This window comes from Pseudochaenichthys georgianus, chromosome 21 (assembly GCF_902827115.2).
Source record: "Pseudochaenichthys georgianus chromosome 21, fPseGeo1.2, whole genome shotgun sequence".
NCBI lineage: Eukaryota > Metazoa > Chordata > Actinopteri > Perciformes > Channichthyidae > Pseudochaenichthys > Pseudochaenichthys georgianus.
In genome coordinates this window covers 31,102,349-31,114,995 of record NC_047523.1, presented here as the reverse complement: position 1 = coordinate 31,114,995, position 12,647 = coordinate 31,102,349, and the positions used below count along the sequence as shown (strand labels likewise).

General features: G+C 41.7%; 1 protein-coding gene across 1 annotated transcript in view; it reads left to right on the top strand.

Annotated features, from left to right (window-relative positions):
* The window catches only part of dachd (dachshund d), a 93,386-nt gene extending 88,456 nt beyond the window's left edge, over positions 1-4,930 (top strand). The window contains exon 12 of the mRNA XM_071207077.1: positions 3,390-4,930. Coding sequence (XP_071063178.1) covers positions 3,390-3,427 — 38 coding nt within the window. The 3' untranslated portion in view covers positions 3,428-4,930. The remainder of the gene's footprint in view (positions 1-3,389) is intronic.
* Positions 4,931-12,647: the final 7,717 nt, after the last annotated feature.

Genomic DNA, 12,647 nt, shown 5'->3' with positions numbered 1-12,647 from the left:
CAACCGCCCTTATCAGTGGGAGGGGTCCCAATTTGTCTGGGAAAATGCTCCGTGTAATTTGCTGTGAAAAGTGGAAAATATTCCTCTTTGTATGCGAGAATAAGTTGGGTCCCTTTAAGTCTCTAATGTTTGATTGGTCTACTTGAACTGATATTTTGTGAAAGGGCAAAAAGAAAGAGAGAAACGATGACTCCTCCGTAATTAAATGTCATTCAGTCACTGCGGGGATCTGAGGCAGTTTGATGTCCAAAAAAAGGAAATCCATATGTCATCATTTAAATACAAAGATAAGTTGCAGATACAGCGTAATTATAGCCCCCTATTTCATACCAAATTAGTACATTTAGCCACTTTAATTTCTTTACACTTCTTTGAAGAGCTGGCCCTTTTGTGGGACTATTGTATCAAATTAAACGGGTTGAATCTTCACATTATAGCGACAGCGGCCATTGTTCTGCTTAAATGTACAGTCACAGATCTTTTTCTTTGCTTTTTAGAAAGAAATCGAAACCCTATTAGGAGCAGCACAAAGCAGCTGTATCATTTCTGCGGTCTCAATCACTCTGATCATCGCCTTGAAGAGTGGGATGAAGGAGGGAGCTGAATAACAGGCAGCATCTTGTGTTTTTGTTCAATTAGAGAAGCATTTGTCTGCCACCCATGTCTCCCCTGCTCTACTCCGCAAGCCTCGCTGTATAATTAACCTCAAATGGCAAAAAATGATGTTGATAAATTACACAAGCAGAAGGGAAAAAACAAGCCTATCACTCGCATGAAAGCCGAGAGAAATGTGTGGGTATATTCTCAACTCCAAACTCAGGGAGGCTGAAAGGAGAGAGAGAGAGAGAGAGAGAGAGAGAGAGAGAGAGAGAGGGAAGAAAAAAATAATAATGAGGGCATAATTTTAGAGAACTAATTATTTCTATTTGTCTTTTGTCACACTTCTCTAATTCTGCGATATTAACACAGTCTGTGTTTATTAATTGCTTTTACAGTGTTTTGAATCGGGTCCAAGAGGGAACGTGGCTCTTTTCACAGGCAGAGAGCTACTGGGACTGCACCTCGCCAGTACTGCCTGGCAACGGTGCGCATGTGAATATCTTCCCCCAGTATCTCTCCTGGTTCCCTGCCGCCTGCCACTCGGTGTGTTCGGCGAGTGTACACGACCCTGTGCACAGAGATAAAGTTCTTTGTTGCAAGATTAAACATCAAAACAGTTAAAGTGAAATTAAAATTAAATGAATGAATGTCACTGAAGCAAAAAAGGCTGTAATTAATGGATCCCTTAATTGTCTTCATAAAATATTTGCATGGGCATAATTTGCATAATTTACATGTATTAATTAATCTTTCAAAGGAATTTTATGCTGAGAGAAGCCAAAAATTCCCTTTGTTTTATTTAGCATCTAATGAAATATTTATTCTCTTTAATGAACTTTTCATCTTGATTTGAATATAAAAATACTAAAATTTTAACATATTTTAATGAGGCGGTCCTTCATAAAACAATGTGTCAGGACGTCACCAATTGTGTCAAGCAGATGTTTCAACATTTGCACGAGTATTGCGCGCCGATTTGAAAAAAGGGAATTGAAGCAGTGAGATTAGCTTATCAGACCTCTTCACTCATTCCCTGTCTTTCAGTATAATTTCATCTATTAGAAGCAAAATTCTGCAATATTAAAGCTGCTCTCGACAACGTGTTAAATGTCGTCATCCGTCTTATAATCTTCGTTTTCATTAACACCCTTTACAAACTGCTCCAACTGTGAAGCCGGGCCGGCAGGTAGACAGACTGCGAGGTGAGCCTGTGATGTTTCATCTGCTCTTTTTATTAAGGTGTGTGTACGCGTGTGTGTCAAGTTGTGTATCCCGGCGCACACTCTTAGCAGTCTCCGGCCCCCCCCCACCGGCCCCCTCCCCGGCTGTCTGTTTTTCCATCGCGCTGCATTCATGCTGTAATGACTTTTACACAGAACTCTGTGGTTGTTGCTTGAATAGAGGCAGCCATAGTGCAATGCCTCCGAGACCTACGGCAGTGCTGGGTAATTAGCCTGTGTGTTTGTACACCCTCCCCTTCCCCCCAACACACATACTGTACACACACACACACACACACACACACACACACACACACACACACACACACACACACACACACACACACACACACACACACACACACACACACACACACACACACACACACACATACACACACACACACACACACACACACACACACACACACACAACAAGCCTTTGTTGTCTCCTCTGCATGCACGGCGATATATAAAACAGGCTAATAGGGGGAACAGGACCAATTGATAAAATATTGATAATGTAATGAGTACAGATTTTAAATTAAGCACAATTTGTTAGTGGTTAAATAATGATAAAAATGCTTTTTAATTATAGAAAATAATGTGCTTTACATGTGACTCCCAGCGTTAGTAGAAGCACTTCCAGACATTGTAACCAGGTGTATTCTCATGTCTCTGTAGAACAGGAGTCAAGCGCTTCCTCTTGTGTCCCGCGCTGCTTGTGTCATGTCCAACAACTGGCGCTGCTAAATGTCTTTGTGTGCGTATCTCTTTAACATTGAATTATTTAGGGCGTGCTGCCATAGAGAGGTGTGCTTCTTAAAGGCATTACTGTAGCATTCTCCGGCAGAGGAAATGTGAAGGTAATAAACGTCAAACATGCTCCTGAGCTGTGCCTAACAGATGCTTTTACCAGCTCAGCGTCGGAGCAGCACTGCTCGCTCAGGCGAACACTCAGACAAGAGTGTTCGCTGGAAATGGACAAAGCTCGTTAGGTTGGAGGTGTCTGGAGATAACGCAGTAGAGGAATGTTTGCCGTTTTCAATAAACACTATTTCCATGCAGGAAATGTCACTTAGAGAGCGCTTTACATCATGAGTGCAGTATTATGTTCAAACAAGCACATCAGTAGAGATGTCTTCAACACAATCCCGATGCGAAGAAAGTGGTGATGATATCTGCTTTTACAGAAGGGATTGTGTTTGTAGTGAAATATTCATGTTAACTGTGTAATTATATTGATGTACTGTGTGTGATCCTTAATTCAAAAGTAAAAAATGTGTTTTGTTAGTCCCATTTTCTTTCTACCTGACACCATTATAATGTCTTGTTTTTATTTGCAGTGACGTAATGGACTTGCATGATATTTAATCATATTAGTCATGGTTGCTAACTTAATCTTATCCGTAAATCGGTTTCTGAATCCATAGTAACACCGCTGAAAGTGAAAGACTAGAGGGCAGCATTTTGAAGTTTCATCAACAATCACTTCCTGAATTGTGCATGTGCGTCAGCAGGAAGTTAGCTGTTGGCTAATCCTTGGCTCCTGTGTGTCCTCTGTTGCAGATGGAAGACTGTTCCTGAAAACCACAGTGATGTACTGATAAGGCCGTGAAGAGCTGGAGGAGAAATACACACGAAAAAATCTGAAAAAACACGGAAAAAAGAAAACCCATGAAGATTCTCAAGAGCCCTTATCCAGGCTGATTTAGAAGAGGGAAGGAGTCAAGCTGCTTGTAGAAGTTGAATGGAAATTGTGTTCACCCAAATGCTGAAGGAGGTTGTGTCTGAATGTAGAATAAGAATTTCTCACAGAGGCCAACATTAAGTAGTTTGATAGAAGAGGTGTTGACATAGCGGTTGGCCTACGTGAAGGATAAACACATATATCGAGCACAGTAAAAACGTACCCATGGTACACTGTTGGTAATAACTCGTAAATTCCCAGCACTGAAGATTTTTATACTGTATCTCAGCCAGCGAGAAAGCTTCAAAAAAGAGATTGGACTGAAGTTTTGTTTTTGTATTTCAAATTGAATTTTTCTGAGAAGCTAAAAATGACACGTGGAGATGAAAAAAAAATGTGAATCTATCCATGTGATCATCAAAAGAGAAGATTGATTTCCATGTTTTCTAAATTAGATGACAATACAATCAAGTTTCCTTTTTACCATTGTTGTATATACAAGATCTGATGATAATGATAGGAGAACTCACTATCGAACCCCAGTGGATTGATAAGGTATGTGTATATAACGTTAAGAGGTATTGTGTATGCAGTAGAGCTAGTAGGCAAACAATACCACCATTTATATAAACCTACAGTTTGTTTTGTTCTATTTCTGAGCCATCATTCTTTCCTATAGCTGCCATTTTGGTGAGAAAGCATGCAGGCATGTAAATGTTTGTCCTGGAATTATGATATTTAATAAATCCTATATTGTGCTGAACAAATCTTAGGGTTGACTCACTCCAGCCCAGATGATTTTGAAAAACATAACTATCAGACATTACACTTTCAAAATGAAGACTTTTGCTGTCAATAGTACTGTAATCTTTGTAACAGAGGTAATATTTCTTGGAATTTACTGTACATTTTTTGTCATGAGACACACTCAAAAACAACGCCTCTCGATGCTTTTCTAAAAAAAAATATCAAGACGAATGATCGCGTGTCAGCTTGTGAAACAATCAGTCATGACACAACTCTACAGACTGAATGCCATTTAATAACATTGCTCAAATCGCTGTTGAACGTACACACTTTTCCTTTCTAGAGTGTTTCATGATATCCGGATGAGAAAAAAAAAAACATAAGTTATAATTTTTCTGTTACGTTCCCTGAACACTTTTGAATTGTTGGTGCTGAAACACCTGTGTATATTCTCTAGACATAATAAGCTGATGTCAGTCCTTTAACTGCAGAACAGTTTAGACCTTATGTGTTACAATCAGGAGCGGAGGAGTGTCCCATGTTCACGATGTGTTTGTTCTTTTTGTTCTCAATGGAGTGTCTAGGTCTGTTGTCACTGATAACTTATATAGCTTCTCGAATCATCTCTTCATTGTACTTCAAATTCAAATAAAGTTAACATGTTGATGATAAACCACATGTGAGTTAATGTTGCCTGAACACACCTCTGTCGCACTTCTGCTCACAAGGCTGAGGGTTTTTGAGAGACACACACTGAACATTTGAAATTCCAGATACAGCTTTTAATACATTTCAATCTTCTGAAATGTAAGCAGGTGTTGTGAGCAGCTCTTTTTTAATTTTGAAATGTTGTGTTTTTGGCATATTTAGCCCTAACTCATTCCGTGTATTATGTATAGCCTTAAAAACATTGCAGGTAAACTGTAGAAAACAAATGAGCATATTGTTCTTCACTTTAAACAAATGTGTATGGGTATCAAAGGATTGGAATATATTGTGTAACCTTTCCTTTTCCCTGAGTGTGGCTGCGTGTGTGTGTAACCTTTGACTTGCATGTGTGAGTGTGTTTTCAAGAAAAGAAAACTGCGTAGGCTAATCCTATATAAATTATGTAAATGAGGGTGTGACCGAGCTCACTGTAAATAAATTATTTCTTGTGTACTTTGAAGTGTATGACACTAATTCACAATATATCACCATAAAATAAACAGCAGTCCTTTAAGCAGTTGTACATGCTGTAAGGTCATGCATCATATTATTCTCTTTATATAACGCTGAATCTTCCAGGGAGTTGTTAAGACATTTCCAAGCTGTTCTGTTAACGCTGAATACGTCAAATGATTCTGTTTTGAAAATGTGACATTGTCAGTTTTTGTGGCACTTCCGACATTTCTCCTTGTGTGTTTTTAATTATAATCTGAGCTGACTGGTCTTGAGTGACATTATTTGTTTTGCTCTCGAGACACGACGGTTATCCACAGGGATCATTTCAGAACAGCTGTAATAGGGACGGCTCTTAAAACGCATAAGAAAACACCAAATCGACATTCAGAGACACATTTCTCTAGTAAGCAATTCTGAGTGAAATGTGTTGACACAGCAGGCTCGGCCCATTCCCATTCTGCATGCTTTTTAAGGCATGGCCGTAACACAGCCAGAGATGAATAATTGACTAATTGCTGCATAATTCAATGCTGCATTGTAAAAACTCAAGGCCTGATATATTTCAAGCTTTTCCTCTTTTTATTAAAAATGAGGTTAAAGTTTCAATCAACCTTGAAAGAACAATATGACACACAATGGGCAATCAATCATGAACCCATGCTTCTCGTTGAGTTCAGACGCACGCTGACTGTCGCAGCTTCTCAGGAAACTTAAGCTCACTACGTCCACTTCATCCGTTTAATGACTCAATCGTTCCCTCTTTTTGCTGCAGTGAGAGATTCGCTCCTCTCGCCTCCAATGAGCCTGTGAGACGTGTGCAGCTATTACTCAGATATTCTGTTTATTTCTCTATTTGATGCTTTCTTCCCCCCATGCACCGGCATTTGAGAGAGGAGGCCCTGCAGCTACATGTTTCATATCACTGCACATTTTGTAATAAATTCAATTCGGTACAAATATGACCATGAGGCACGAAGACTTTAAATACCAAATGTGCATTATAGCTGTGTTGTTACATTTTCCTTCAGTGTAGTGTGGAAAACACATTGCTGATTGTACATTCAAAGCCGTGTGAGCCGTGTGCTTTATTTCCTCGGCTTGACGCGGAGATGTGCTCATGAAGACATCATCCAGACGTGATTATTCCGCATGATCCTTCCTCTTATTTCACTGTTGGTTTGCCTAACATCACATTGCACATTGTTGATTTGTTTTTGCTTGACCAGCTGAGGAAACATCCTGACCCTGCCGACAGACTTTTCCGGTGTTTCTAAATTAGATGACAATGTATGTGTGTCGTTTAAGAGGAAAAGATGCCTGGTTTTGTTTTGTTATTACTGTCAGGAAATGTACAACCTAACCCTGGTCCGCCCATAGTAGTAGTCAGATCGCTACTCCTGCTGATTTTAAAGCTAGGTCTGGGTTGGGTTTCATCCACTTGAATGTGCGCAGTCTGTTAGGTAAACTAGATTTTGTCCGTATCTGGGCGAGCTCGACTGACGCTGACGTCATTGTTTTATCAGAAACATGGCTAAACAAATCTATTTTGGCCTCTGACATTGCCTTAAATGGTTTTAATGTGTATCGTACCGACCGGCCTAATAAAGGTGGTGGCGTTGCCATTTATGTTAAGAATAAGTTCAGTGTATCCACATTAGTTTCCAAATCGATCAGTAAGCAATTTGAATTTTTAGCCATAAATATAGAAGTGGCAAAGGGTCAACAGGTCATGGATGTGAGTTGTTACAGACCCCCCTAAGCTGGCAAGGACTCCTTGTCTTCACTAGCAAATCTTTTATCACAACTAGACTACAAGGAAATAGTGCTACTTGTAGATTTTAACTGGGACTGGTTAACTGCAGTGTCAGAGGATTTTTAAAAACCTTTGTATCTCTTTAAATGTTACTCAGATTGTGGACAGTCCTACTCGCCCTAACATTAAGTCCCCTAATAAATCCTCCCTAATTAATCTAATTTTAACTAATGTTCCCCATAAATATTCATCTGTGGGAGTATTTGCAAATGATCTGAGTGATCACTGTGTTGCAGCCACAATTAGGGACACTAAGGTCCAAAAGGTTAAACCTCGCATTATCATTAAGAGAGACAAAAAACATTTTGTGGAGCAGGGTTTTGTGCATGATCTGTTTGATTTTGATTGGGTAAAATCGATCTGTGTGCTGATGTAGAAACCGCATGGTCTTATTTTTATCTTGGTTTTATGGAGATCATTGATAGACATGCACCCCTGCGTAAATTTAGAGTAAAGGGACGAGACAATCCTTGGTTTTCTGCTAATCTGTCCAGTCTCCTTCATGAGAGAAACAAGGCCTGGGCAAAGGCTAGGAAATCAGGCTCAGAGGTAGAATGGCTGCGTTTTAGGCAGCTAAGGAATAGCTTCACATCGCAAATCAAAAGTGCTAAATCAAAGTACTATCTGTCAGTTACCACAAAGAATCTGAATAATCCTGGACAATTTTGGAAAGCCATTAAATCGTTATCCACCGGCGATATCCGTAATGAGCTACCTCTGTGCATTACCACAGCATCTGGCACTATATCGGACAGGGCTACTATGCTAAATTGCTTTAATGATCATTTTGTGTCCTGTGGTTCTCTATTTGATTCTGTCACTAACTCTGCTTCTGTGAACACTACAGTATGTGACTCTGATAAACGTGTGTTGGAAAACCCTTTAAGTTTTAACCCTTTTACTGTTGATGTTGTTCGTGAAGCTTTAACCAAGTTATATCCTAAGAACCCGGCTGGCCCGGACAACGTAGAACCTTTCTTTTCAAAGATAGCTGCAGATGTTATTGCTCCACCTCTCACTACTCTTTTTAACCTCTCAGCACTAACACAATTCCAAAATTGTGGAAGTCAGCGTATGTCCTGCCTTTGCTAAAAGGAGAGGAGGCCACCTTATTAAATAACTATAGGCCAATCTCTAAGTTGTCAGTTCTGGCTAAGGTTCTTGAACGCCTAGTGAGTGAACAAGTAAAGGTGTTTTTATGTACAAATGACATCCTGTCTAAACATGAGTCAGGCTTCAGAAAGCAACACAGCACCATCACTGCCACAATGAAAGTGGTGAATGATGTGGCGAGTATTTTAGATAATAAGCAGAGTTGTGCAGCTCTATTTATTGACCTTTCAAAAGCGTTTGATACCGTCGATCATCACATTTTAAAGCAGAGGCTAGCCAGTATAGGCATGTCCAGCCATGCAGTGGGGTGGTTTGTAAACTACCTCTCTGAAAGGTCCCAATGTCTTCATTTTGATGGGCTGTCTTCTGAGTGGTTGAACATTGCAAATGGTGTTCCCCAAGGTTCTGTTTTAGGTCCACTTTTATTCTCCATCTACATCAACAGTTTAGGTGAAAATGTGGATGAAGCTACTTTACATTTTTATGCGGATGATACCGTGATGTACTGTGCAGGTCCCTCCATTAAGGAGGCTGGTGTTAAATTACAGGCTGTTTTTAACATTATTCAGACTCAGCTCTCTGAACTTAAGCTTCTTTTAAATGTTGAGAAAACTAAGGTAATGCTCTTTTCTAAAGCTAAAAAGACACCAGAGCCTGTTTTAGATATTGTAACTACACAAGGAATAAAACTTGAAGTGGTTACCTGTTACAAATACCTTGGTATCTGGCTTGATGATTGTCTCACTTTTAAACTTCATGTCAATAACCTGCTTAAAAAGCTGAGGGTTAGGCTAGGTTTCTTCTACAGGAACAAGTCTTGTTTCTCGCTTGAGGCTAGTCACTGTGACATTTTTACCTGTGCTGGACTATGGTGATTTGATGTATATGAATGCACCTGCCAATTGCTTGGTTAAGTTAGATGCTGCGTATCACAAATTGAGATTTGTGACAAACTGTAAAGCATTAACCCATCACTGTACCCTGTATGCAAGGGCTGGTTTGCCTTCGCTAACTGTACGGAGGCTCAGTCACTGGTACATTTTTATATACAAAGCCATGTTAGGGAAACTTCCATCTTATATCTGCTCCCTGATCTCACGGAAAATTGTAAGTGGCTACTGCCTGAGATCGAATGCTGTGGGTTTTATTAAATGTGCCAACTGCTAGGACTGTCTTAGGGAAGACAGCTTTTAGATGCGCAGCTCCTCTGTCTTGGAATAGTCTGCAAATTAAATGGAAACTGAACAATCTGGTGCCACTAAATGTTTTTAAAGCTTGGTTGGATGCTAGTCAATCGGAAGCTATTGGTACCTGTTTATGTGGATAATTATGTAAATGATGCTGTATGATGTCCTTTTGTTGTTCTGTTTATGTTTCATGTGGAACTACTTGAGCAGGTCTCCCTTGAAAAAGAGATCAATGATCTCAATGGGATTTATCTGTATAAATAAAGGTTTGAGATTTATTTTTTTACAGGATAAAAAAAGTTAACCAGGAGTGTCGTGGTAAGCGTAAAGTAATACAGACGGTTTAGAGCAGTTAAAGCTGTTACTTTATTCAGGCTTGTACTCTCCATGTCATTTCGTAGTAGCATGACCCGTCGTGTCCGGTCTCATACATCGCTCTATCACAATAAAAGCATAACAGCTAACACCACATCTCCCTTTCTTAAGAAAACAGAACAGACTGTCACATTTATATACTGTGACTCAGAAAATGCAAAATCAGGTGATAAACTGAAAACTCTGCAAGAACCTCAGAACATGTCATCACCCTTCTTTCTGCACAATCACACAGCTATTTACTCAAAAATAGAACATTGCACTCTTAAGGCTTCTCATGAAAAATAACAAAAACAACCACCGAGTCAGGCAATATCTTTGTGAGCATAAGTGATCTAAACATCAAAACACAAAGTTATTCAACATTCTTCCCTTTTCACATCGTCTTTTTTTTCACATGCATTTGTCTCCCCCCCCCCCCCCCCCCAGTTCACAAGTCCAGTCTGTGAGGTTTTACCACCACTCTGCCATACCTAGTGGAGGTAGGGCTGTGTGTGTGTACGGACAGGTGTGTGCCCCTTGGGAGTCTGTGTTGGTGACTCAGGGCGTTCTGGAGAACCCAGTGTAGGCTCACCTGGTTGGGGTGGTGTGCTGGGTGTTGGAGTGTGAGGTGTGTGTGGTACAGTCTTTGGAAAAGGGACAAGATGGTGTCTGTTCCGCCTGATGGTGCCTGAAGGCCCGTCCACTATGTAGGAACGTGGAGCTGAGTGCGACGAAACCACTGTGCCTTGAGACTTTGTATCTGTAATCCACACTGGCTGACCTGGTGTGAGCTGACTTAGATCTCTCACACGGTGCCTTTTGTTGAAATTTGCAGTGTACTTCACCCTCCTCTCCCTTTCTTTAGCTGCCACAACAGTGCTGTCTGGAAGCTCTGGGGTGAGTAGAGAGGGATGCTGGGGCACTGGAGTGCGCAGTCTCCTGCCCATGAGGAGCTGGGCAGGACTGTAGCCATTAGCAAGTGGTGTAGCTCTATAGGCCAACAGCGCCAGATACGGATCCTTAGCTTTCTTTAGCAGCTGTTTCACAGTCTGAACGTGACGTTCCGCCTCCCCGTTACTCTGAGCGAACCTAGGGCTACTAGTGACATGTTTGAACCCGTAGGTACTGCAAAGTCCTTGAACTGTTGACTGGAGTACTGGGGGCCATTGTCACTAAAAAAATTCTCTGGGACCCCATGTCTAGAGAATATTGATTTGAGATGTACAATTACATCCTGAGATCGTGTGGGAGTTAGTTTGGCAATCTCTACATACCTAGAGTAGTAGTCCACTACTAGTAGGTAGTTATCATGGTTGAGTGTGAATAAATCAGAACCTACTTTTTGCCATGGTCTCTCTGGGAGCTCACTGGACATTAATGGCTCCACAGAATTGCCACGCTCTTTGATGCATGTTTTGCAATTTCTCACCAGCTCGTTTAGTTGGCCGCTCAAGCCAGGCCACCATACCGTCTCTCTGGCCCGCTCTCTGCACCTGGTCATCCCCTGATGTCCCTCGTGTAGTGCATCGAGGACAGTGTTGCGCATCGCTGTGGGAATGACTAGTCTGGAGCCCATGAGCAGGAGTCCATTATGTACAGTAAGTACAGCTCTATCAGGCCAGTAAGCTTTAACTGGACCTGTGAGCTGGCTGCGGTCAGGCCATCCTCTGTGACAGTATGTCATGACCTCCGAGCAAACACTGTCTTCCTGCAGTCGCTCTCTCAGTTGTGCCATGTATGTTGAGCTGGCAGGCATGCTACTGTATTGATGATTTCATCCACATAGATGTTTGTGTCTTCCATTAAGTCGTTGTCTGTCACTTTTTAACTTGAGTTTTGACTGACAGGTGAGCGTGAGAGAGTGTCGGCTGTAAACAGGGCTTTGCCAGGTGTGTGTGAGATTGTGTAACTGTACCTCATGAGTCTGAGTCGAAACCGCTGGATCCTAGGAGGAAGCTCAGTTAGTGTCTGGTGACCTAGCAGGCTGACAAGTGGCTTGTGGTCAGTTTCCATGGCAAAATGTCTCCCAATTAGGAAGTCTCTAAAACGCTCGCACCCCCATGTCAATCCTAGCGCCTCCTTCTCCACCTGGGCGTACCTCTGTTCTGTCTCTGTCAGAGAGCGCGATGCGTACGCGACTGGTTTCCACTGCTCTCCCTCCTTCTGTTGGAGGGCCGCACCCAGTCCGTAGGAAGAGGCATCCGCAGACAGTTGCAGCTCTTTGTTGGGGTCGTAAAGTGTCAGCACTGGAGGTGATGTGAGATCATTTTTCAGCTGGTCAAACGCTTTCTGTTGTGCACAGCCCCAGACCCACTGATACTTCTTTGAGAGAAGGTCTCTCAGCAGCTTGTCCTTTTCGGCTAGACCTGGAATGTATTTTCCCAGCTGGTTTAACATTCCCAGGAAACTGCGAACCTCTCCTGTGTTGGACGGCTCTCTCATGGACATGACAGCCTTTACCTTGTCTGGGTCTGGCTGAACACCATCAGCTGACAGAATATGACCTAGGAACTTGACTTCACGTTTGCTTAGCTCACACTTCTCCATGTTTAGTGTGACCCCGGCGTCTTGGAGCTTGTTGAGGACAGTGTGTAGTCTGATGTCGTGCTGCTGTTGATCTCTCCCCCAGATGAGGACATCCTCCATGTGACATACAACCCCCTGCAGCCCGTCGATAATCATTGACATGCGCCGCTGAAAATGTTCTGGGGCTGACGCTATGCCGAAGGGCAGTCTATTAAAGTAAAAGTGCCCAA